At 42.5% G+C, this 25,556-nt stretch overlaps 1 protein-coding gene across 19 annotated transcripts in view; it reads left to right on the top strand.

Moving 5' to 3' along the window:
* The window catches only part of NRXN3 (neurexin 3), a 1,212,171-nt gene that overhangs the window by 557,172 nt on the left and 629,443 nt on the right, over positions 1-25,556 (top strand). For all 19 annotated transcript variants that reach the window (XM_081858018.1, XM_081858001.1, XM_081857999.1 and 16 more), the window contains one exon: positions 2,198-2,317. In XM_081858018.1, coding sequence (XP_081714144.1) covers positions 2,198-2,317 — 120 coding nt within the window. The remainder of the gene's footprint in view (positions 1-2,197; positions 2,318-25,556) is intronic.

Here is a 25,556-nt window from a genome sequence, read left to right as displayed (position 1 = left end):
AGCTGCCTTATATTGTGTCAGAGCCTTCACCCATCCAGTTTAGTATTCACTACAGTGACTAGCAGCTTCAGGAAGGAAATTGTTCACAGCCATACCTGGAGATGCTGGGGCTTTAACCTGGAACCTGGCATATGTTCTGTCATCAAGCTATGGCTTTTCCTGGGCTGGGGGACAAAAGGCATCCCCTTGTCAAGCAGACTTTAGCTAAGCGGGTCCCTTGTGGGATGGACTTTTTCATGTGGGGCACCTCTTCAAAGGAGGGGTAAACTCTGAAGTATCCCCCAGCTTGGATTTTAATCAGGTTCGCCTCTTTTTTGAGGGGAACATTCCTGAACATCCCCCCTCAAAAAGAACTTGTTCTTGGGCCTTAGCCCATTGAACTTCACCCCAGCATTGTTGCTGTTCAGTGGAGTCAGTTTACCCAATGAGCTGTCAGGTGTCAAATGAAAAATAGTCAAGTGGTTTTACTTGCACGTGTGAACCAGGTGAGGGGTTAGGCCTGGGAAGTCAGGTTTAGTTTTCCTCACCACTGTCGGAACTCCTCTGCTTCTTCACAGCCCTGTAAGAAGCAGAATGTCAACGAGTAAAGTTCATCTCATTGTCCCATCTGAACTCATCACTTGATGAATTTTCTTTGCCCTTGGCTGAAGAATAGTTTGCACAGGGGAAAGGATGGATCAAATGCCAGGAACTGAGATCCAGTAAAGGAGGCAAGTCCCTGCTTCCCGCTGCAGCCCCTTGCTTATTACAGCATGTTCCAGAGGGTACCTCAACTCCACAGAGCAGATTCTCAGGAGCTATGGGGGGAGGAGGACTTGACTAAAACTGCCTCCCTCAGAACTGGTGAAAGTTTCTTCTGCCATTCCTCCAGTGAGAGTGTCCCCCAAGCAGAATTCCACCCACTGGAACTCTGGATCCAGCCCATTAAGCTCTGCTGCACCTGCTTTTGTTTCAGCATTTTCTTGGTCAGTAGTATACCAGATGAATCCCTCTACTGTTCCTTTGATGGATATAAGAGCATTGTTGAAAATACAGAAGTGTAAACTGCTGGGTGTTTTTCTTCTTCATTAGTTGATCCAAAATGCAACTCTCTGTTGATGGTCGTAAGGGAGAGTTCATTTTTTCTAGTCTTTCAGATCTGCTGAGTTTGGTAAAATAGCAAGACAAACTGTTTTGTACATGGCAGATCTCACCTCCTTCCACAACAGTGAAGGAGGAAAAAATCCCTTTAATTGATGGATCTCAGAGGATGCTGTTAATTCATTACACCCAGATGGCTCAGTGGCTTGGACCAAGTCAAAAAGTGTGTTCCTCATCCTGAAATCTCCACAGTTTTTGCTGTTGTATTTAAGGGAGAGGAACTGAAGCACAGTATTAAATAATAATGGGGAATTAACTTGATCTCCTATGGCAAATAAGCATAAAATCAGTGGTTCCTACCTGCAGTCTGCAACTGGATCCTCAAAATATGAGTGCACCCCCTTTGTTTCCTATGCAGTTCTGCCTGTGTGTGAACTAACCCAGTGACTAATCCCAATTTTTGTTCCTCATATTTCTGGTGCTGAAAATAAATTGCATTGATACAAAGGGTCAAGAGGCAGGGTCAAAGGCACCAACAAAGAGCAGGAGCTGACACTGTACCAGATCCTACCAAACATTTTCCTTTCAAAGACCAGCTGATAGGTCTTTGGATAAAGTGGACACTTACTAGAGAAATGAACTGTCAGTTCCCTTCTCCCTTTCCAACCTGCATTGAAGAAATGATTGGGAGTCCCAAACAACATCCCATCCCATCCTTGATGAAAAGCAATCATGAGGAGGCAAGTAATAGACAACTTGGAGAATCAGGCTGCATTGTTGAGAGAACTAGGATGATTATGGTGAATCTTGGCATGGTGGGGGAGGCAAACTTCAGTTATTATAAGCATTTCTTCTGAGCCTGCCTAAGAGGGAATATGCTACCTTCCACACCTTCTTTCTGCTGCGTGCCACAGTTTTCTGTTTGTTGCTGAGTGTGCAATTCTCCATGTCTTCTGTGTGTCCTGGATTTCTGTTGCATGTCCATGAAATAGGGAAAAAAAGTGTTTGGTTTCCTTTTCTTCTTTGGTGCATGACGACAATAAATAATGGTCTCGTATTATGACTCTCTTCCAATCGCTGCTCTTTCTTTCTTGCTTTCCTCACTATCCCATCTCAGGACCAAGCACCACTTGCCAAGAAGACTCCTGTGCCAACCAAGGCATCTGCATCCAGCAATGGGAAGGCTTCATTTGTGACTGTTCCATGACTTCCTACTCTGGGAACCAGTGCAATGATCGTGAGTACCAGCTTTTTATATGGGATTTTGCAAGGACCTAGAAGGCATTTGATGTCTGGTTTGGTAGCTTAACACTGGGTGTGAATCCTAATGTTGGAACTGCCTCATCATCTTGCTAGGCAACTAGCTTTAAAAGCTAGATTACTTGAAGAAAGAGTAGGATAATTATTTTCCCTTTGATCTAATATGAAAGTGCTTGAGTGCATTCTGTTTTCATATTTAAAGACAAATGAAATGAAAGGGGGCTATTGATGTTCTTTTTATAGCATCCAGATGGAACTGTGTGTGCTAGACAGTAATCAGAGTTTTACTAAATGAAGTACATTAACTTCTTAAAAGTTTTGCAGCCACAGTGTCCGGCACCTAGTCTTGTCTTAAGTGGCTGCAAAAGCTGAAAAGGTATCAAATTGAACTCTTGGAGGCTTTTTGGTTCTGCAAATGATGTTCACAATTTCCTGTTGGTGATTGTGTGCTAAGGTGTCACTTGTTGGTAGACTTTGGCAGTAGTAGCCAGTGTGGTCGATATGCACTGTGGAACTGGTCTCCTGACACCAGCATCAGTGAAACTGTCGTAGACAGTGTTGGAGTGATGGACAGTTTGGATGCTCTGGTGGAAGTGCCTGTTTAGCTTCACCACTGCATCTCTGCAGCCACGACCTGGTGCCTTCCCTTCCCTGCTCCAGTACCATCCAGGCAAGCTGCAGTGATGCTGGTGTTGGGAGGGTGGCTCCATGGTGCTGTTGCTACTGGACTTTGGTCCTGTGTTCATGTTCATCTTTGACATGGTAAAGTCACTGTGAAATGGATCTTCTGACTGCCCTTCTGTATAATGAGAATGAGTTTAGCATGTCCTGGAGATCCACTGAAAGATAAACTCTCCCCACAGAACTCATAATGGCATTTAGAAGATGTATTCTTCAAGCAAAAATGACACATTAAAATCACCTTGTGGTGACTTTACCACATTCATGTTTAAGATGGGAACTGGGTGTTTCATGAGCCTACAAGGGTATATTCATCCTTTAGTCATTCAAAGCTTGCTTTCAATTTGGTCACTCCAACTATCATGAAATGGAGCACTACATTTATCTAGTGTTAATGCAGGGAAACCCAAGGTGCGTGTGGGGAAATCATTGGGAGAGCAGGAATTTGATTCTGATCCACACATGCAGCAGACGTATGTGACACACTTTCCCCCTTGGGTGATACCATTTGGACTGCACGTGAGATATCATTTGTTTGGATTCATTTCTTCTGCACCCTATCAAAAGAAACAAAACAAATTGCTTCACACATGTCAAAAATTGGCACATCAGAGAGAAACTTGGCCTAGAATTCTTTTTCCTCATAAGCTAGTTTTCTGTGCACACACATGTATTCCCTGCATCGGGGAAAATTAAAACTTGCAATCTTCCAGTTGCTCTGTGGCATGTGAATTGATGCATGTATAGATAGCTAGTTCTAAAATCCCAATCAAATGCAGTGCAGCCAGATGTATATCAATAGGCACAGAACTATTCCCACTTTTGTCTTTTATGCAGAGATTCACAGCTCAATCATAGTTAGTAAATATGCCCTAAGCTCTGTCTGGAAAGAGATGCCTTTTCTGGCTGTCCTTTTCCTTTCCCTTCCCCTAATTTATTTTTATTTTTTTAGCATGGCACTTATCTGCCCCGTGAGACACACTTCTTTGTCAATCATAGGCATGCTTCTTAGGAAACCACTTTACACAGAAAATGCAACCCTAGGACCTATGAAGTTGCATTTAAATAAGTGTTGTGGAGTGATCTAAAAGGGTTAGTGACATCATGCCCTTTCTGGGTTCTAATGAATTGGGCCACATGATTCCAAAGCACTACAGAACCCACTGGCACTAATGAATTCAGACAGACTTCAAATTGTCAACAACTTCATTTCTGAGTCTGTAATTAGAACTTCCTTAATGTTCAGGAATCAACAGATAGGGTGTCATATAGGGCAATTGGAGGGCAGATTGATGTGAGTGAAAGTGACTCTTCGTGGGCTTCTTCTGATCCTTAAAATGTGCATCATAAGACACACGTTATGTATGCAGGCATCATGTAGGGAGGGCTGTAAGCATGCCTGTTTTCTAGAGAAGGCACTAAAAAGACTATAAAGAAAATGTCACAGAAAAATGCTGGAAGGCACTGAAGTCCTTTATATTGGCCCTCCTGGCTTTGCTGAGGTCATCAAAGACCTGGTTCTGAAGAAAGGCTCCTGTCTTTAAAGAGCAATGTGTCAAAAGTGGCCCCACTCATACAAGGAAAAGCAGATTTAAATTGTCAACAGCCAGGTGTCTCTTGCATTCTTGTGCTGGTGTTTTAGAAGTGGTTGTGGTAGGAGGATGTCTCCAAAAAGGAGCGAGAAAGGTAAGTTCACAATGATCGCTCTAAACCAGTCGTGCTGAGATCTGCAAAAGGTATGTCCTTGGTTGTGTTATGCTTGCAAATGATTGTTTGGAACTGGACTTTTTGCAATGGCAAGTTTTGTTCTTACAGTTCTCCAACACACTCTGGGGTGGATAGTATCTTTCCAATAATGTTGCACAAGTTCCTTGCTGTCCTGAGTGCCAGTGTGATCCAGATGCTAACAGCGGTGTCTGTATTGTTAATTTGGCCAGAGTGGAAATGCTGTGCAAACACAGCTGGCAAGTAATGTTTTGTCAGGTAATTTGGGTCACAAAGGTTCTCATGTATCCACAATAGGTTGTAAGATGATATAATATTGTGAGAAACTTCATAGTGCAGAAATGGATCCTTGTAAACTAGGCAGCCAAACATCATGGAGCCATCCAGCATAGTTGGTGATATTTTGTTCCACTAGCTTAGGCTTATTTAAACTGGATCTTGATGAGTTATGCTGAAAAATTTAGGGGCTTAGTATATTACATCTCCCTTCTCCTTCTCCCCTCACTCACATGTCTGAACTGCTGCCGTGGAACAATTGCACTGGCCTCTATGGTCAGAGATGCTTTGGTTTACTGCTGCAGTTTTCCTGACCTTGGAAGTTTCTGCAAGTGTCACCGGCACCCTTTTAATTCTTCTTCCATGTGTGAGTCCAGAAGGAGAAAGGCAGAAGAAATGAAGTAGCAACAGGTAGCATGTGGATTAGCCCTGGGACATTAGCCAAAGTATAGTCTATCTAGGTACCCTTGGCACAATTAGCTGCAACTTGCCCAATATTCCGTTTAGTGGAAAGACCAATGAAGTGCTGATTTGTGGCTTTATTGATGTGACATGAGATGTGTCTTGGCTCTAGGAAAGCTTTTGTCTAATTTCACTGTTGATCCAGTGTGTGTTCTCCATTACTTACTGATGCAAGTAAGTTATGAATATTTAAATAAAACTACTTAGAAATGGCAGTTAGATCACAGATGGATATGCCGTTTTTCTTCCCATTGGCTATGACCATGTGGAGGCCTTTTAAAAACCACTCTTGCACCAGTGACCAGGAGTTCCTGGCTTGCAGCAGATCAGTCACCTGCAGGGGGCTCATGTGTAAACAGTAAAACACCAAACAGATGTCTGCTGCTGCATCTGTCAGGTGGTCATTGATTAGTTTTCCTTCGTTTTTGTTGTTTCTGTGTATGTTCAAATTATAGGTTGCAATACATTATTGATTGGTATTGTTAAAACAGGTTTTTCATTCAGCCAACAGGAAAAACAAATTGCGCCTCTCTCTTGAATGTGTGTCCACATACACTTCTAAGCTAGATTCCTTAATGTTAACTTTGTGGTGGGGTTGCGATGCCTGCATTTTCAGTTCCCATGTTGCATTGGTAATGTCTGACGTTCTGCATCCCAAGGGTTATCCAAATGGGTCAGCTTTGCCTCCTTTTCAAACTGAGAAGGTGAATGTTCACAATTGTACCTGTTGCTTTGGGGGCCAATTACATTGTGCCCGGGTGGGGTGGCCTCTGCAATTTCATTGCCAGTGCACTTCAGCTTAATTTGCTTTAGCAAAAGCCCCCTTTTTGCCACTGTTTAATTACCACCCATTTATTTCTAATGTGCTCAATTTGTTACCTTACAGATCAAAACAATATGCATGAAAGGGTTATGGGGTGCAGGAAATAAATCTACATGTTGATGTATAAATTTGTAAGCTGCTAATTTCTACCTGGTAGTAGTCTTCAGTGCTGTTTGCAAACTCAGTGGAAAGACTTGGTATGTATATTTGAAAGAGATAGAATTCAAATTACGCAAATTGTAGCTCAGGAGACCAGGACGCACCCTATCCTACTCTCTTCAGTCTTGTTTGCTTCACACTCACTGTCTGTACCTCTGTTTTTACCAATCTGTGCCATTCCCGCAATCCTTGAAAAACGTTCTATCCTCATCCCTCTACTCTGTATTCTACCTAGATAAGAAGCAAAAGTTAAAATGTGGTGTGGCTTTTATAGATCCCAGGAGCAATATTGGAAGTGGCCTTTTGCTTCATATTTCCACTGGCTTTCATTCCCTTTCTCACATCCCAAGTCTTTGCAGCAGCCTTCATACAGAAGTGCGCTTTTGGTTTTTTGTAGCATCGCATGCCAAACAAGAGCAATGTCTTCCATTGTGGAAACTGTCCAAGGAGCTTTTAGGTTCCTCTCAGCAAGCACTGAAACACCGATCAGCAACTGCAAAGCATCAGGCTGGGATGCAGACCAAGAGCTTGTATGGAAGCATGTCCGCCTGACATATTGTTTTGTGTACTCCTCAGGGATACTGAATTAGCCCTGAAAATAATGAGAATCAATGTCAGAAGAGTTGGTTTCCAAATCTTTTGCATCAGGTGTCCACAGAGAGAACCTGAGGGAAGCTCTCTAGAGCAGAGATGGGGGAACACATTTCTTCATGGGCAATTTTCTAGGCGCCGCATGCCATGGAGTGGCCAGAGGCAGAGGTGAACGTTAGTGAAGCAGCCACTGCTTACCTTCGTCCAGTAGTCTGTATCTAACCTATGCAAAAGTCAGAGGTTTTGACATATACCCCACACATCAGTGTAAGTAAGAGGCATTATCACAGCTGAATGACAAGTTCCAGACAGGCAAAGGTGTTTGAAAAAGCATGAAAAATGGCTGTTCAGGGACCTGGCCTTAAGGACAAGGGGTGTTTCCTGGAAGAGCCCTGAGGTCCAAATAGAGGCCTCCTTTGCCCCCCCCCCCCCCGGCCTGATATTCCCTATCAGTGTTCTAAAGCAGTGTTTCCCAACCTTGGGCCTCCAGCTGTTTTTGGACTACAACTCCCATCATCCCTAGCTAGCAAGACCAGTGGTCAGGGATGATGGGCATTGTAGTTCAAAAACAGCTGGAGGCCCAAGGTTGGGAAACACTGTTCTAAAGGATATCCTCCTCCTCCCTCTCACCTGTTCTCCTCATGGTACTAAGGGCCCATCTATGTTTCAAATGTATATTGGCTGTATATTTGTCTGACTTCAAGAACTCTGGATTTGTTTGGTACCAATAATTCTTTGTTACAGACTCGTTGCCCCTCTAGCAGAACTACAGTTTCTCAGGTTCCCTGGAGAAGAGAATGAGTTTGAAATCAGTTTAAGTCTGTGGCATGAATATCCCCCGAGAGTCAGACTAAAGAGAGATACTTCCAAAGACACAGGAGGAATTGATTAATTTTAGGCTTTTCTTGTCTGCTCTGAATCTACACTCCTCATAGCCCATGTGTAGAAAGGAAGTTCCATTGAAATTATGATGACTTGAAGGGGGTTATTTGTATTTTAGAATGAATGAGGAGCATTCTGTGAACCCATCTGCCCAACCAAGCTAAGCTGGAGCTGGGGGTGTGGGGGATATATTTTACAAATTGCACCCTCCTCCATTCCAGCAATTTTTCAGCAAGGCTTGTGAAACCAAACAAAATAGTTCCCCTCACTGTGATTTAGCTGCATGGTGCCATTATGCCATTCTTGCTGCCCTCACTCTGATATGGCTTTGTGTATTTGTCACATAGCCAGATCTGATCAGCTCTGTGTCTTGCTTCCTGCATCTCCCGTAATTATGTGGGATTAACTCACAAATACCATATTTTAAAAATGGCTTAGAAATGGCAAGGGGGTAGCTGATGAATCAGACAGCTGATGGAGTGCTAACCACACTTCTGCGGTACAGAATGACTGTTTTGCATTTAATATTTGATATGTTGGAATTCTAATTAATACTGTTTTTTGTTTTGTTTTTTAAATGACAAGTCAGGGAAAGAAGCAGCTGCAAACAGGTGGTGTTTTCTTTCCACTTCACTTTTATCTCCCAAATGTTGGTGGGTGAAAAATTTGTTGTGGCTCCACTTGGGATTGATAAGTGAAATAAAATGCTAAAGACCTCTGTCCCTTCGGAGTAGCAAATTCTTCATCCTTTAGGGCAATGGAGGGTGACCTGTGGTGCTACCCATGTTTCTTGACCACACTTTCCATTTTCCTGAAACATTGGGCTTTCTGGAACAGATGGGATGTGGAGTGCAACATCCTTGGGAGGTAGGTTCCCCACTCCTGCATTAATTAATTAATTTATAAATTAATTAATTAATTAATATCCCACCCCCTCCTCCCAAAGGGGCCTAAAACCAAGAAGGAATGTTCCCTAGATCCACACGAGATTGTAGTTGCGAAGCTGAAATGTAAGTTAATTTCCAAACATTGTCACTGTTAGCAACTTGGGGCTGTGTGAAATTTTAACAACAGCTCCCCACTCTGATAGACTTTTGCTATGCGTCAGTGTTTGAGTACGTGCAACTCTGATCCTTGTGCCTGAATTGTGCACTCCTCTTCCCTAGTAAAATCAACTGATTTCTCTCCTGTCTATCACCTTGGCCAACATGGAAATGGCTAAGCTGATTGGAGTAATTTTTGTGACAGCTTGTTACGTGCAACATTTTGACACAAGAACTGCAGTCATCCCCTGGTGGTATCGATGCCCATGTGAATCTGCAAACATGTGGATGCTGTGTCTGCATGTACAATGGTCTCATGCATCCACTGACATCAGTAGGATGGAAGCAAGTTCAGCAGTCATCTCTGAAGATCCCTTAGAAGCCTTATTTGATGGAGATAGTGTGGTGAGCTGAATAAATCCATACTACAAATAGAAACTGTGTGTGTGTGTGTGTATGTTTCTTTTTTAAAAAAAATGACAGAAGGAAGAAAAACAGAAGCAGGTTAAAAGGATAAGCCCAGGCCCATATTCTTGATTGTTATCCGACCTTCCTAATATGCTCATTATTGCCTCTCATTGGAAGATGACTGCCTACTGATCTCCAGTGGAGTTTAGCTGTGCATGGAGACATATCTCAGCAATGTTACAAGCTTGTTATCCAGGGGCTGTTACAATAGGCTGATCTGTAGAGCATTGTGGAAAAACATGAAAATTTTAAACTCAGTTGTCTCAATAACAATTCCCAAGAGGAAGATTTAGGTGAGTTATTTAGACACTTCTGAAATAGACTTTATATCTCTGAGTGTGTTAAAGGAGCCGGAGGGATGTATGTGATTATTCTATGTGGAGTTGCTTCATATTACCCTAAAAAGAGCATTCTCCATCTGGAGAATCCAGCTTCCAGGGCTGAATTGCCTTTCGAGCAGGGTTAGAAAAAGGGTCCACACCCCTACTTCATAAGGATCTGAGAATGTAACCTGATGTACCTGACTGATGATGCATGGAGACCTTTGCAGTGCACTCCTTTGTCCTGAGCTGGGTGTTGACACACCCTTGTTACATCCTCCGTTTCACAATCTGGCACAAACTCCACTGCTGACACTGGTTCAAATTGGGTAGTGGGGTGTGAATCCCCAGCCAAAGCCAGTCACCCATATTCCAGGCTATATTCTCCTCTTCTGCAGTTTCCCCCTACCAGCTATAGAACAACACTCACCGGATTGCCTAATATTTCACTTAGTGCAGCAAGCAAGTCTGTCACATGTCATTCTCTCTAGCCTGAGGCAGAGACCTGTATTGATTAGAAGTGGCAGGTTTCCTTTATAACTCAGTTTTGATTTTCAGAAGCACTCTGTTCCTGGCATTAAAAATTGTGACACCCCGCCCTCTCAGCTTAAGCAATATAACCGTCATTGGTTGTGCTTTTGACATGGCTTTGATTAGATGGAGCTGGTGTGATTTGTGTAAATGCCAGTGTTTCATAGACAGTAATGTTAAATAACTGCATAAGCAAGAGCAGGAGTTTTCAAAGCTTACCCTCGTAGCTCTTTCATAAAATATACTGAAGGAAGCTCAACTGCTTTAATAATTATTCTTTTGCTTCCCAGTTGCCACCAGATGGCCCAGGAATTGAGTGATAGGAAGTTTCAACTAAACAGTTCCAAAACCTTTCACTCCTGCTGGGATATCTCTTGTGACACTTTCAAGTTGGACCAGCAATCTGTTTGACTCATGGAGACATATAGTTTTGCTAATTGCTATTTTTTTGGTACTGGAGAAGGTCAGGATGGTGGATCAGTTTTGATTTCTCTGCTTTTCAGTTGCCCAATCTTAAATTCAGTTAGCCACAATTCTGCATGCATTTGCAATTTTTTAAAAATAAGGAAGTGCTCATGAAAAATCACCAGCATTTTAAAGCATGTTTCTCCTAATAAACACATTTTGCAAGTGTTTACCTCTTAATATAATGCATTTTTGTATATTAGTTTTCACTACTGTATGTATTCTGATACATACTTCTAAGGTGTACAACTTTTTGGACTGAAGACTGCACCGCAATATTCAAATAAGAGTTTATTTTGAAAGATAGCTGTGTTTCCATTCGCATATTGTTTCGGGAAGTACAAATAAGATAGGCTCACATTAAAATTTATGTCATAAGAACCTAAGAAGAGCTTGCTGATCAAGCCAATGGCCCAACTAGTCCACCATCCTGTTCTCACAGCTGTCCAACCTGATACCTGTGGGAAACCAGCAAACATGACCTCAGCACAAGAACATGCTTCCCTCCTGCATCTCCCAGCAACAGGTATTTAGAAGTATTGCTGCCTCTGATTATGAAGGCAAAGTATTACTATAATGGCAATGTCCCCACCCAAGATTTCATGGAGAGGTGCTAAACTGGAGGGAGCTTGTTTCTGCAAGGCTCCATATTAAGCTAAACCAGTCAAGCATGGGGATGCTTGAATAATTTAATCCCTGTGGATCTCCTGTATGCAATCTCTTTTACTAACACAGAGATCAAAACTATCCACAGGATTCTGCACTTCTCTTGATGCTGTGGCACAGTTCTTGGCAGTTTAAACTGCTCAAAAGAGATATTTAAATGTGTATTCGAATACTTATTTGTCGAGGATTAAAAGATTCACAGATTACTGTAAAATGGAATTACAGGTAAAACAAATGCAAAAGTGATATTAACTAGAAATAGACAGGTTCACTCATTCCTAATTGAGAGACTTCTAATAATAATCATGTCTTTGGTACATGTCAGCATTGAGAGTTCTTTATTCAAGACTTCATATATCAGTATAGCATCAATGCGTCAATAAAGAACCATCCAAGAAGTAGGGAGGAGGAATAATATTTCATGCAGGCTGCAGAAAGTATTTAGGGTTCTGAGGACTGGTGTGTGCTTGCTTTTAGAATCCAGTGCCAACAGATATTTTCACAGATCTAGCAAGGCCTGCAGATGTCAGGAAATCTGATAGAAGGTTGTAAATATTCCCTAGATATTCCAGCAAAGCCCTATTTTTCAGAACTGGAGCTAGGAACCAGGGCTGAATTTGGTGGCCACCCTATTGTTCATCATGGGCTCAGAGAACGGGATAATACGGAGTAGAGTTGGGTTTCGGTTTTGAATACCTCCATAGTCACACACTCTCTCCCAGACTGCCTTCTAGTATTATGAACTCTCCAAGGTGCTGAAGCCAGCTCCACATCTAAAATAACTTGCTCGACTCTGGTATCAATAATGCACCCGCCAAGCATAAATTGTTCTTTTCAAATGGACACGGGCCGTCATCTCAACAGAAACATGGTCAGGGGTCCAATTCATCTTCCCTTTGCTTGTGCTTCTAACTTAATTGCCTCGCTTGGGCCAATAAAAGCCTCTGTCAGCTTTGCTGATTTCTCATAACTATCTGTCATAGCAGTTCCTTTTTGCCTCCAAATTGCACTAAATGACCTTCCAACTGCTACATCTCTGCCCTGCTGATCTCAGGTGAATGATGAAGATGGATGACAGGCATCACAGGCCATCAGTCATGTGATTGGTAGGGGCCTAGGAAGCATCTGTGTCTTTTATAGTTCATCTGCCACAGATCTTTCCTAGCTCTAACAGACACACACACACACAGAGAGAGAGAGAGAGAGACAGACAGACTCTGGAGAATGTCCTGCCAACTAGGACCAAAGTGGCTACTTTAAGACCATATCTGGCCTTTAACAGCAGCTGGATCTGTGCACATTAGCAAGTAGAGGCTAATGATTTCGAGATTTTGAGACTGTGAGAAGCATCACCTGCTGATCTCCTCAGCATCACCAGCCCAATTATTCTGCTCATTTGGCAATTTTTTTCTGACCTTTTTTCTTTTTAAAGAAAGCAATGTGTGGACTAGTTTAAAAAGCAAATCAAGAGAATATAAATCCCAGAAAATAATAAAACAGAGCTAGGTCAAATGAGTATCAGCCTGCAAAATGCTGCCATCACATAGAGCCACAGTGTTATAGGAAACTATTTTTCCGTGTTGCCCAGGGTGGTCTATCCTGACCACCAGCAGTTTTCCAGGATCTCAAGCAGAAGAAGGTCTTTCACCTCACTTGCCACCTGATCCTTCTAACATACCTCTAGTATGTTAGAGAGATTGAAACTGGGACGTGCTGCATGAACAGCATGTTCTCAACTGATGAGCTGTGAACCCGTCAATATATTTATAGAGCTAGAAATTTTGTTTAAACTTCCTTTAAGCATTTTTTTATTTTTTATTTTTTATTTTTGCTTTGGATAGCATATTTGAAACCTAATGAAAGGTCAGGACTCTTGAAACATTGTCTGCTGCAACTGTGTGCCATCCAGATGTTGTTAAAACTCTACCTCCCACCTTGCCCAACTACCATGGTTATTGCTCAGAGATTAGTCATTGTCTGATACATCTTGAGGTCACCAAGATAATATTTAAATGCTACTTTTAAATGCATTTAAATCTATTTTGACATGTGCCTTTGAGCCTGAAATTGCATCAGGACATTTGGGAAGTGCAAAACCTGTTGGATAGCAAAAATTCCGATCTGCACATAAATCTGGCAAATGGCAATCAGGTCAGTTTGTATCAGAATTCATAAAGACTGAGCCCCTCAAGCAGCCCTAACCTTATGCTCTGGGAGGTGTAGGAATGCTAATGCTAATGCTAATGCTAATGCTAATGCTAATGCTAATGCTAATAATAATAATAATAATTTAAAAAAAATTCCCATGTGTGAACTGTGAGAGGTTGTGAGAACTCTGGCACTTATCATTTCTTATTATTAAAATAGTTTTGTTATTTGGTGACATAACAGTTTCCATCAGTCTCTCCTCATTCTGTTATTAGTGGGAAATACTAAAACCTTCCAGGTATTTACTCAGTTATGGGGTACTGAGTATTTTTGACAAGGAAAAATGTAATGAACTTCTTTAAGACCAGCTTGGATTGTAATGGTGCCTATTTTTTCTCTATCCCCTTAAAACCATTGGGTTTGGGGTGTGATTGCATAGCCCATTTTAAGCACACGAGACCTATAAATTCATGCTATCGTAGGCAGAATAGAGTTTCTGGCAGGCAGCATACTCAGCAGATGGTTCTCTGCCCACACATCTCTATTTTTGCATAGGCCCCCAATGTTTATATTAGCAGTAATGAGCTTGGGCAATTATAAATAGAATGTTGTTTATTGTTTCTTCTATAAAAGAACAAAAATGAATAATTTCTTTTTTAAAACCCAAAAAGGGTAAAAACTGAACTGATGTATTGGAGATATTTCTCAGCCCAATGGAAAATCAGAGCAGTCAAAAAGCTTGCACCTCACTCATTTGGCAGAATAAAGAATGTTCTTTTCCATTTTTTCTACCCCGCTAGATGGTGCTGTGCCTCTGTAAGTCAAACTGATGCACGCAGACACCACACAAATAAATACACCCGTGGATTGCAAAGAGCAAACCACAAATGAAGTTAGAAGAATCCATTTCACTCTTGCTGCCTTCTCCCCTCCCCTCCTTTCCAAATTAATCTCACAAAGAGGTTTTCCAAGATCACAAGCTCTATTTGGCTCTGGGCAGTTTTCATTTCCCCTCCTTGCTTACAAAACCCTGCGGTTCTGCCATCACTTAGGACAGTTTAGGAAGCTGCTATAGGCTGCATGAGAAACTGCATTTGGGGAAACAGTGTTATTAAATAGCATCACGACTCCTCGGGAGCATTAAGAACAGCTATCCTGTCTTGACATGTCCACTGAGTGTAGCTTAAATATGTGTCACCCTGAGTGCAAGAGAGAGAGAGCAGAGAAAGGGATGGTGTTTATCTTACAGTGAACTGCCTTTGCTCTGCTACAATGAGTATTGCTTTAGGTCCAGCCATGGGGATTCAAAGCTGTCCATTCATGGATGACAGAACACACAGCGAGCAGCAGTTGAAGTTTAGCTTATCAGTTTCTCACCTCCTCTCTCTCTGATCCTTGGGTTATCCTTCCCAGGTACACTGGTGGATGTTGAAACCTCAAAAGGCAAGGAAGGACAAGGAATGGTGGAATTTCCTGAGCATTCTGCTTTCTGCTAAATCAGGGATGAGGAGCCTATAGCCCTCCAAAAGTTATTGGACTCCAACACTCATCAGCCAGCATGGCCAATGATCAGGAATGATGGGATTTGTAGTCCAGTAATATCTGGAGGGGCCACAGTTTCCCCAGTCATGTTCTAAATGAAGTAAGGAGGGAGAACGAGAAATTTGTAGACATTTGTAGACATTTATTTATTTATTTATTTATTTATTTATTTATTTATTTGTGTGTGTGATTAAAATTGCAAGGTTCTCAGGTGGAAGTAGTACGTCTTACAAATACATAAGTGGTGCAAGAGATGATTTTTGGTTATTATAAAAGTGAAACCATAGTTCAGTCATGTACCCACTGGCAATGGAGATGTCTCATACCTTGTCTGCTTTGAAAAAATACCGGTTACACCCCCCCCCCCCGGAAAGATAGTAGGTGATTATATAGCATCACTGCCAGGGGCGAAATAGGGTGAATTGCTGCCCCCATGGGCAGCTCATGGGGGTGGCCATCTTCCCCTCACCCCATGAAATGCCTAAATAACAATGCCTACTGCATGAGTTTGACCATGGAAGACAGGAGTGTCTGGCGTGCTCTGGTCCATGGGGTCATGAAGAGTCAGACACGACTAAACAACTAAACAACAACAACACTGCATCACATAGCTTCTTCCCAGGGACATTTGTGGCTCCATTTTTCAAATGACACAGCAGTTGTGTTGCTGGCCAGAACTCATCTGATCTGTGTCTTTGATTTTAAAGTGACTAAAAAGGGGAGTGGGGAAAGAAACCCTCAGACCACATGGCAGTATATTCTGCAAATGTTACTATCCCCACCTGAATATCCTTCCACCTGAATGTCTAGTGCTTCTGATGTTCAACTGGGGTGCCCCCCTCCCAAAAAAAGAGAATAGTGAGAAATTTGGGAGGTTGGACATTCAGTTCAGCACTCAACTTGTGCCACCTAAAGGTTTGTGGATTTCTTCCATTAACGGCTTCCTTCCCTATACTTTCTAGTGGCTAGTTTCACCTTCTGTTGATGGCCTGGGCTTCCCATTTTCATTTGGAGGCCAAAAACATTGTCCATAGTCAAGGAAAAGATGCTTCAAGTTTGTTTAAGAAGCAGCGTCTTTATTTAATCCTCCTGAAATTTCATAGCCTAAGCTAAATTGACAGCATTGCTTTAAATAACGACTCTCTTTCCATAGTTGTTGCAAAGGTTACACACTTGCTTCAGGACTCATTTGGACCTGAAGTCCTGAATCTGCAGTTTTCCAGTGGGCAACTATTAATCTGATAGGCTCTGCTGTAAATAATCATAGTAAATGCCATGTAATGTATCTTCACTGGAGCAAGAGGGGAGCTTTCCATCATGGAGTCACCATTAGCACATTGTTTGAAGTCTCCACTAATTGTCTGAAAAGGGAACACAAAAGTAAACTTTTTCCCCCTCTTAGCTTCATATTGGCCACACTTGCACCTCACAATCAGCCAGGGTTCTGAGCTTATCTTGGGTCTCTTTGAAGGAGCATTACATCCAGCCATTTTGCTCCTCATTTTGCATGAGCGGGTAAAACTAAGTAAGAAGGACTGGTAAGCCCAGTATCCTGAAACAGGCCAGAATGGTAAACTGGAGCCTTTAAACTAGGATTCGTAGTTGGGAGCCAAAACCAGGATCCCAGGCTCACTCATCGTGATAGGATGCCCCTTTCTGATTAGTTTCACCTGCTTGAGCAATCAGGAGTGAATGGGTCACATGCAGATGCAAAGTAGGCTAGGAATCCTGGCTTACTGTCATGAAGTGCAAATGTGACCATTGTTTTCTCAGCAAAGATCAAAAACACATGGGTAGAGTGAGGGAAAGGCAGGATATACTAAATATAATAATAGAAATAATCATCATCACGTTGGCTACAAAGCAAAGCTTCCCTGGTCATATTAAGCTGGTGATTTCCCCTATGTCTAAGAGCCATTTCTGTATCATGAAACATTCCTCACCAATGCAAAGACTTTTGGAAGGCCATCTACCAGAAACATAAACGAGGAGAATTGCATTGGGATGGGCAGCCCTTTCCATTGGTGTTTTATTCTCCAAGATGGTCATGGGCAGAGCAATCCAAACCCCTTTTGCCAGATTGGATTGGAGGAGGGTTGAATTAAGTGGAGATATCCCTAAACCCAACCCTCCTGAGTGAGCCAGACTCCTGTCAGTGTTGGCCTCCCCCTTCTGCCGCTGCACATGCAGGGGGACAGAGGCCAGCTGGCTAGGCCCAATGGGGTCTAGCATAAAGCCCCAGAAAAGGGTGTTCTGAAGGTGAGGAGGGTGACGGCTGAGCTGAGATGGCCTGAGATTGGCTCAACCTTGAGCTGGTCTCACAGCTGTTTCACAATGACATTAGGCTCAATACAAGCCTACTCATCCTGCTCCCCCCACCTCCCCCTACCTCCATGTCTGCTATAAGTAGCAAGGCTGTGGATTCAGCAGTGGCTCCACTGCTTTGCAAACTTCCGCTGGCAGAGTGTGTTGGTATTAGAACAGCACCCTATGAAGAGTTACCCATGAAGTATTCTGATGTGTTGTTCAATCAGGGTCTCTTGGGTATTCCTTTGCAGATAAGAGTCAGGGGTTGGCTAGCATTTGAGTGGCTCTTTTAAGGAGATCTTCACACCTTTACACACTTTAAACTTCCCTGAGTGGTGAGAAGTTCCAGGAGCTATACATACTTGTTTGGCTTCCTTTGGAAGGGGAGATAGTTGGAGACTTGTGGTATTCTGTTGTATTGTAGCTCTATTCCATCCATCTTTGCATTTTTGTGCAAATTTCTTCAACCGAAACTGGGCTGCAAAATTCAGAGAAGTGTGCTTGCATTATCCAATGGATAGCTATGTTCCAATCTGCATTTAAGTATGAGACTGGCTAATTAGGTCTGTTTGCTTTGAAATGTGAACACATTCATCCTTCATACCTAAGCATTTCTGCAACCAACAAATCCACTACCCTATATCAGGTCCCCAGAGAGAAAGAGAGAGGGAGGGAGGGAGGGAGGGAGGGAGGGAGGGAGGGAGGGAAACCTCTACATACCCCAAAATACATTACTCTGAGAAGAGTAGATAAAATAAACAGTGAAGACCTTTAATGAGAGATGCAGACCTGGGAAAATATGTGGGAGGGAGCTCAAGCTTTCAGGATGCTAAACCAATACAGGGCAGGCTCAGGCTAGCTCTGGACATTGACAGCACGTTGGTCAGAAAAAAACTGGCCACAGTCCATACCCCACCAACACCAAAGGCTAGTATCTAAGGTGATATTTTTGCTAAGGATATTCACTTTCGGTTCAGAGCTTCAGGGCTGTTTGTGAGCATATTTTCCATTCTCTTTGCAAAAAGCATAAGAATAATTCTGCTGCATCATACTAGAGATCTATCTCATCCAACCCCCTGTTTTCCACATTGGTCAACCAGAATCCCACAAGCAAGACATGAAGGAAGTAGTCCTCCCATGCTATGGCTCATCAGCAACTGGTTTTCCAATAAATGCTGCCTCTGAAGCTGGAGGTTCAATATAGTTATTCTGGCCAATAGCTACCAGTGGCCGGTTTTACACACCCACTAAACTATGATTTAGGGTCTCAAGAAACCCATAAATATCAAGCTAATACAAAATTTTATATTAGCTAGATAGTTAGGTTGCAATTTTTTGGATTGCAGATGTAAACGGTCAATATTTCTTCTTCCATTAACCTTTATGTTAGAATAACATACATTTTTTTGGGTAATGCTATGTAGCCTCTTAAATTTGGGCTGAGGGAGACTTCCCATCTGAAACACTGGAGAGCCTCTGACCAAAATGCTAAGGTAAAGACCAATGGCCTGATTTGGTATAAGACAACTTCCTAAAATCGTATGTAATCTGGTTCTGATAGCTACCAAGAGACTTATCCTCCATTCACCTTTCCTTATAGGGAAGGTGCTCCTACTCTTTTACAACTCACTGAGGAACCACTTGCAAATGTTTATTAAATTATATGTATTCCCTCCCCCCAATTTTTTTAAAATTGAAGTGAAGTACAGTACACTTTTTATTTTTACAGGATTTGTTAATAAGAATATTTAAGAATGAAAGACAATATTCTGCAGTGACCTAGAGAATAAATTACCCTCCCCCCCATTTGTAATTTGTTGTCCAAGAAGTGGCGCTACAGGGAATGGTTAAATAATTAGTTCACAATGGATCTCACTCGCCTGAGATGAGAAGGGATTTTTGTTTTGGTTTTTAACTGTAGTGGGCTGCTTCCTCTTGTGATGAAAGCACCATAAGAGGCATGGAATTGTGCTATGTTTCACAGTGTCAGCTTGAAGCAATTATTAGGCATTAGGCTACAGTCAGTCAGAGCCAGGACTGTCCGTCTCTTTCTCACTCTCTTGTTGTGCAGTATAAATAAACAAATAAATAAAAGCATTCATTTCCCCTGTTTCAAAACATTTCCCCTTGGGAAATGAATAAGGGAATATTAGAATAGTGGCTATTATGGAGGTGAGCTGCTGTGAATGTGCAGGGGGGCAAATCTAGTGGAATTGATGTCAGGACTTGACAACAGAACCTTTGCCTTTCCTTTGCTGGGCGATTGAGAGGGGTATCTGTATCGTATTTCCAGACCCTGCAGGGCTGAAGGCCTGTAGGATTTCCAGTGAGTAGTGCAAGACAAGATAGGACTGTTTACACAGCTGTGCATATAAATTAGCATATGTGGTTTTTATGCAAATCTGTTTCTTTTTTATCCTTTTTTGGGGGGTTGATGCTCCCCTTTTGATGTGATTCACAAGCTGGCCATCCTAAAAGAGCAACCGTGCATCCCTGTGCCGTTCACAGGAGACAATAATGGTTAGGGCTGCCATACGTCTGGATTTTCCCAGACATTTCTGGGATTTCAAAGGTGGAATTGATGTCTGGGGGGAATTTCCAAAAGGTGGTGCTTTCTGGGTGTTCTGGTTTTAACTTTTTGAAATATGGCAACCCTAGTAATGGTGGGGTGTGGAAGACAAATAGCTCTGAGACCTCAAAACTGTAAAGGACAGGGCTACAGGATCAAATGGGTGTCAGTCAGGTGACCTCCTGCTAGAACCTGGGATGGTTAAGGAGGAAGCTGGTGAGGGCTATGGTTCTATCTGCGCTACCTGAGGCAGTACAATCAATTGGGGGTGATGCTGCAATGGTTGTTCTTTGATCATCAGAAGGAGAGCAGAATCTGGGGCAGATGTGGGGCACAGGGCTAATCCACAGTTTCAGACTTTCTCGTGCCTGTCTGTTTCAAAACAGATGGAAACTCACCTATCAATGGATAGCAATAGGTAGGAGAGTGGCAAAGCAGAAGTTGAAGTCTTGGAGAAATTACAGCCATATGGTTTGAAATGCTAAAGGTAGACTAAAAAATAATCCCCAGCTAGAAGTGAGATAAATATAGTGGAATGCCTTCTGCCTCATTAACACCAAACTGCTAACCTTCCTCATTACTTCACCAGAAGCTCAACAATAGAGCATAGACTATGCATGCAAAAGTCTCTAGGTTCATCTCCAGTTTAAAAGGTCATGTGGTGGGTGATGCACAAGACATTCCTCTGCCCAGGATCCTGGCAGGCCACTGCCAGTTAGGCAATATTGGGCTAGACTGACAAATAGTCTGACCCACTATAAAGCAGGTTCCTGCTCTCTCTCTCTCTCTCTCTCTCTCTCTCTCTCTCTCACACACACACACACACACACACACACACACACACACACTTGAGATCCAGACAAGTGTGATACATCAAAAACTGCCTATTTTATTACTACTGGACAACTGTTGGCATTTGTCCTATTTCTTCTCATGCCTCAAGCTCATCTTCATTGATGACATTGCGGAAGATGCTTGGAAGATGGCTGCCAAATGACAATCCTGTATTTTCCAAAGGCCCCAAGGTGACCTCCTCAAGGCTCATTGCACTCCAGCACTACTTAGTGTTCATATGTGCATAATCTAGCCACAGTGGGCTCTGTTGTCACCTGGAGCTTTTGCCCTACTGTAATTCTTTTTGGGAAGAGGATAACCTCCCATCTGACTGTACTTCCCCTCTCCTGGCCCCCCACCCCAAGAACAAAGTCCTTTATTCTGACCAACCTGGTTGCTGCTTCAGTGCCCTGTATTTTATCAGCTGCAAAGTGTTTCCTACGTTGTTTGGTTAATGTGATGGATGCTTCTCTCCCTGCCTTCTTGGTGTTTAAGCCAAGATGCAGAATTGCAAGTTAAAAGGTGATTAATCTTCCCTAATGGGATTGCACACTACAAACAGGATCTCACCCTCCACGTCTTTGTTAGCCCTGACCGGAGCTTGCATTACCTCAGACTCAGTAATAGGTCATTTATAATGAACAACAGAAGATGTGGGGAGGAGAGGAGGGTTGTTTGGTCAAGTGTCAGCTGCCCCCAGCTCATTTAGACTTAATCCCATTGTCCAAGTGATCCTGAGTTCTGGGTGGTGTGTAATTGGGTGTACAGTGAGATGACAACATCCAGCCTGCTGCAGTGTTTCATCCTTTTATCCCATTAACACTAGCTTCTTACAGTCAAATAACTTAGCTCTAGGTTAGGCAGTATAATCTGGGGAAGACAAGAGTGCATACCCACTCCAGATTCAGAGCTGTAAAAACAGAGCTGGGGCCATGAGTTCTTTATGGAGGCAGCTCATATGCAACTCAGCTGAATCCGGGCTCATGCCTTTGAAATGTCTTATTGCGAATGCTGTACTTAGTGTAAAGATGGAGCTGCAGTTTAGCAGGCAAATGCATCGTGCCTGGTCATCTTCATCAGACCAACGCAGCCCTGAGAGATGAGCCATTTGACAAAGGTGTGGCTACGGCACACCTGCAGCTTCTGGAAGTCCTGCCAGTTGGGGATAGAACAGAATTATGTTCAGTCCACATTTTAAAGCCAACTGACTTTATTCTCCCCTCCTGAATCAGAACGTACATGGATGCACAGACTAGGGCATCATCATCTTTTAAATTGGTACACACATCTCTAAATTATTTTGAGCAGTTCTTCATTCAAAAAACATACCACTTTGCATTTAAAAAATGTGTATTTTAGGATATTCTCAAATACATAACATTAGATACCCAACTGATACCTGTGGGTTGAGCATGAACATTTATGAAGGGAAGCCTATGGGTGTACTGCTGTATATGCACAGGCTTCTGCATGACCCCACATGAATGCTCAGTTATCAGAGGAGGGGAGAGCAGGGTGTATGGTGTTGTGGATGGGCCAATAATCCTGGTCTGCATCTGCCTCCCCATGTCTAGCCTCTATGTAAAGGATAATTTGAGACAAGCATTATTGAGGGAAATCAATGTCATCAAATAATCTGGAAAACAACAACAACAACACAGAATGGGGTAGCAACAACACAGAATGGGGAGGAGAGGATTTGTCATTGGCTGCTAGTGATGTCATGGGTTCTCTCCAGTGGAGCCAGAACCATTATGATCACTTCATCCTATATACTCTCACAATAGTCTCAGTAGCACTGATAGTGGCATGGTGAGTGGACAGGAAAATATAATTGCTCCAGTGATGAAATATTTGAGTACTGGGAAAGTGTGATTCTCTCCCTTTCTCCATTATCTTGAGACAAGAAATGTGGCTTCCATGCAACAAATGCGTGTTTTCATGCAGCTGAAAATGTGCACACACACAATCAATAACGTGGAAAGATGCACCAGTGAGAAAAAAGTATTGAAAATTCATTTTTCTCCTATTATTATTATTATTATTATTATTATTATTATTATTTATACCCCGCCCATCTGGCTGGGTTTCCCCAGGCACTCTGGGTGGCTCCCAACAGAGTATTAAAAATAATAGGGAGAAGGAGGGCAAGAGTCATCAAGGAGTTTGTTCTCAGGAACAATTAGGTGCAGAGAGGTTGGAAAAGTGACTAAGATGTGCGAATTAACAGCCAAGGTTAGTTTGATTAGCAACAGAGAGGTGTTCTAGAAGAAGTTAATCCCAAGATCTCACAGCGGCTCATTGAATGCATAATGTAAGAGGCTAAAAATAAAAGGAAGGATCGTCAAGTGCAACTGTGTGTTTAAGAGTAGAGAACTGTGGATATTAGGATAAGTTGCTTTTGTTATACTGTTGGCTCTCTTGTCAGCTTGTTTGTTACACATCATGATTACCTTTGGCTTCCATTCTGAATGTATACTATGATCCCCATTCAGAAACAGCAACAAAAGCCTTCTGAATCACCATCTTTAGCTAAATGCAAATCATGAGCATTTTGAGGGATGTCTGAAGGGGTTGGACATATTTATTCTTACATAGAAAGGAGAGACAAAGAATTATGAACGGAGGGGAGATAAGAATGGTAGTATTTGTTTTACCTTTCTAAATGACCACATCCCATCAGCCAGGGGTAGACAAAGTGGTGTCCTTCAGGTGGAACTACAATTCCCATCAGCCCCTTACAGCATGGCCACTGGTCAGGGGTGATAAGTGCTGCTGTTCTACAACATCTTAAGGGCACCTCATAGAAACCAGTTGCTTCCTCTGACCATACAGGTCAAGAAGCCATGGGTTTCAGTTGCACAAAAGAAGCTACAGTACCTGGGAAATGTTAGGGGAAATGTTCAGTTTCTGGTAGTGTTTTCCCTGTGAAACATGAATGGTTTTATTCAGAGTGCCAGCTTTATGATACTAGAGAATGAGGGGTGCTGCTTCTGCCAGCTCCGTGGGCATAAGCAACTTATTTGCAGTTCATAGAAATCTCTGTGCATTTCTCAGGGGGTAATTGTCCCCTGTGCAGCCCAAGCACCTCTCCAGTATCAGGCAGGCTCAGTGTCAGCAGAGGTCAAGGATGGAACAGCTCTGAGAAACTAAACCCCAGGAGCTAGCAGTTCAGTGCAGAGCAGATGGTGGGATAATGTTGGTGGAGGATGTCGCCCTCCAGGAATGTCAGGGTCAAACATCTCACCAGCATAGGGCGTTAAGTGTAATGGGAAGGGGAGGGCTGGAGAGAAAGGGAGGGAGATCAAGAAAACAGGAGGTTAAATGAGGCGATGCTTGTGCAGTGGTACTGCGCCACTCCAGAGCTCTGCCAAAGAGAAAGGTTACTTGCCTGCCACTTCATTAGGAGAAAGGGAGGCACTTCAAGGAGCCTCATCTGTTGAGTAGACAGAGTGGATCCTAACGAAAGGAATGACGGATTAAGAACTGTCTGGGAGCTAATGTACTGTTTACTGCAGTATAAATGGCTGGTGTTTGGGGAATGACAGCTGAGAGGAAGCGACAACCGGGTGGTAGCGGAGGGGAGGGGGAGCTTTCTTGATTTCCGAAGCTCCTGCTCCGAAGCAAAACTGCAGTTTGGAAGGAGAGAGATATGGTCTCCTCTGGATTCCCTTCCATCTTCTGTTCTGTTCTGCCTAAACAAACAGGCCAATTAAAAAAAAAATGGCAGCTTGGTCCTACTGTGCAAATGGTATTGAATTGAATGCTTGCTTTTTTAAATTATTAGTGGAAATGATCACTAGCCTTAAGCACAGATTGGATTGGGGACTGAGAGCTGTGGCTCCATCCCTTCTTCCCTTCTTGCCCCCGTGAACCAGCTCCTTGCTCCAAAAAGAGGGACAGCCCTTTTTAAATTATCATCTTTATTTATTAAATTATATTCTGCTTTTCACCTCACTTGGGCCTCAAACCAGCTTACAAAGGATAAAAAAATGTACAAAATACAGAATGTAAAGCATGAATTAAATCAGTGGAGAATAAAACATCAGAACAGCATTCATGGTGCAAAGGTCTCTTGGAATATAAAACCATTTTAACTAGGCATCTGGAACTTGGCAGGGACAGCGCCTGCCTGATTTCTTATTAGCAGAGTAAAAAAGCTCTATTACCAGAAAAGGGGAGAATCCTTCTTCATCATTAAGTACATTTGTGGAGAAAGAGAATGGTAATTTATGATGAGCAGTCATGTCAACAAATTCACCTGAAAGAAAAAGCTGAGTATTGGAAACACATATACACAGAATCAGGGGGGAAAGGTCAATTTCTCTTTCTTTAGGTTCTCAGATTATTTTTCACTGCCATTATAACCAGGACATTTTTTCAGCTCTAGCACCTCTCAGGTGGGCACCACTGCCATCCTAAGAGAACGAGGGAGGTATTTGTGGTGAGTTCTAGCACCTCTTTTTCTAGAAAAATAGCACTGATTATACCTGTCATCATCATTAAGGCAACAGCCTATCCAAAATCTAATTTTAAAAGCTGGCTGCAACTCTTAAATAATAATTTTATTTTCCTCCTTTCCAGATAGCATTCAATATGTATATTTCCTTAGCTTTAAAGCCATGCGACATGTAAGAGTTTTTCAAGCTGAAGGGAGCTGCTATTCAGCAGCAGCAGCTTCTACCTTGACAGATGTTAACATGAAAGAGACAGTCTCCTGCCCG

This window comes from Podarcis erhardii (genome assembly GCF_964252035.2).
Source record: "Podarcis erhardii genome assembly, chromosome: 1".
NCBI lineage: Eukaryota > Metazoa > Chordata > Lepidosauria > Squamata > Lacertidae > Podarcis > Podarcis erhardii.
Note: the sequence above shows the minus strand (reverse complement) of the source record. Positions and strands in the feature narration are given on the sequence as shown.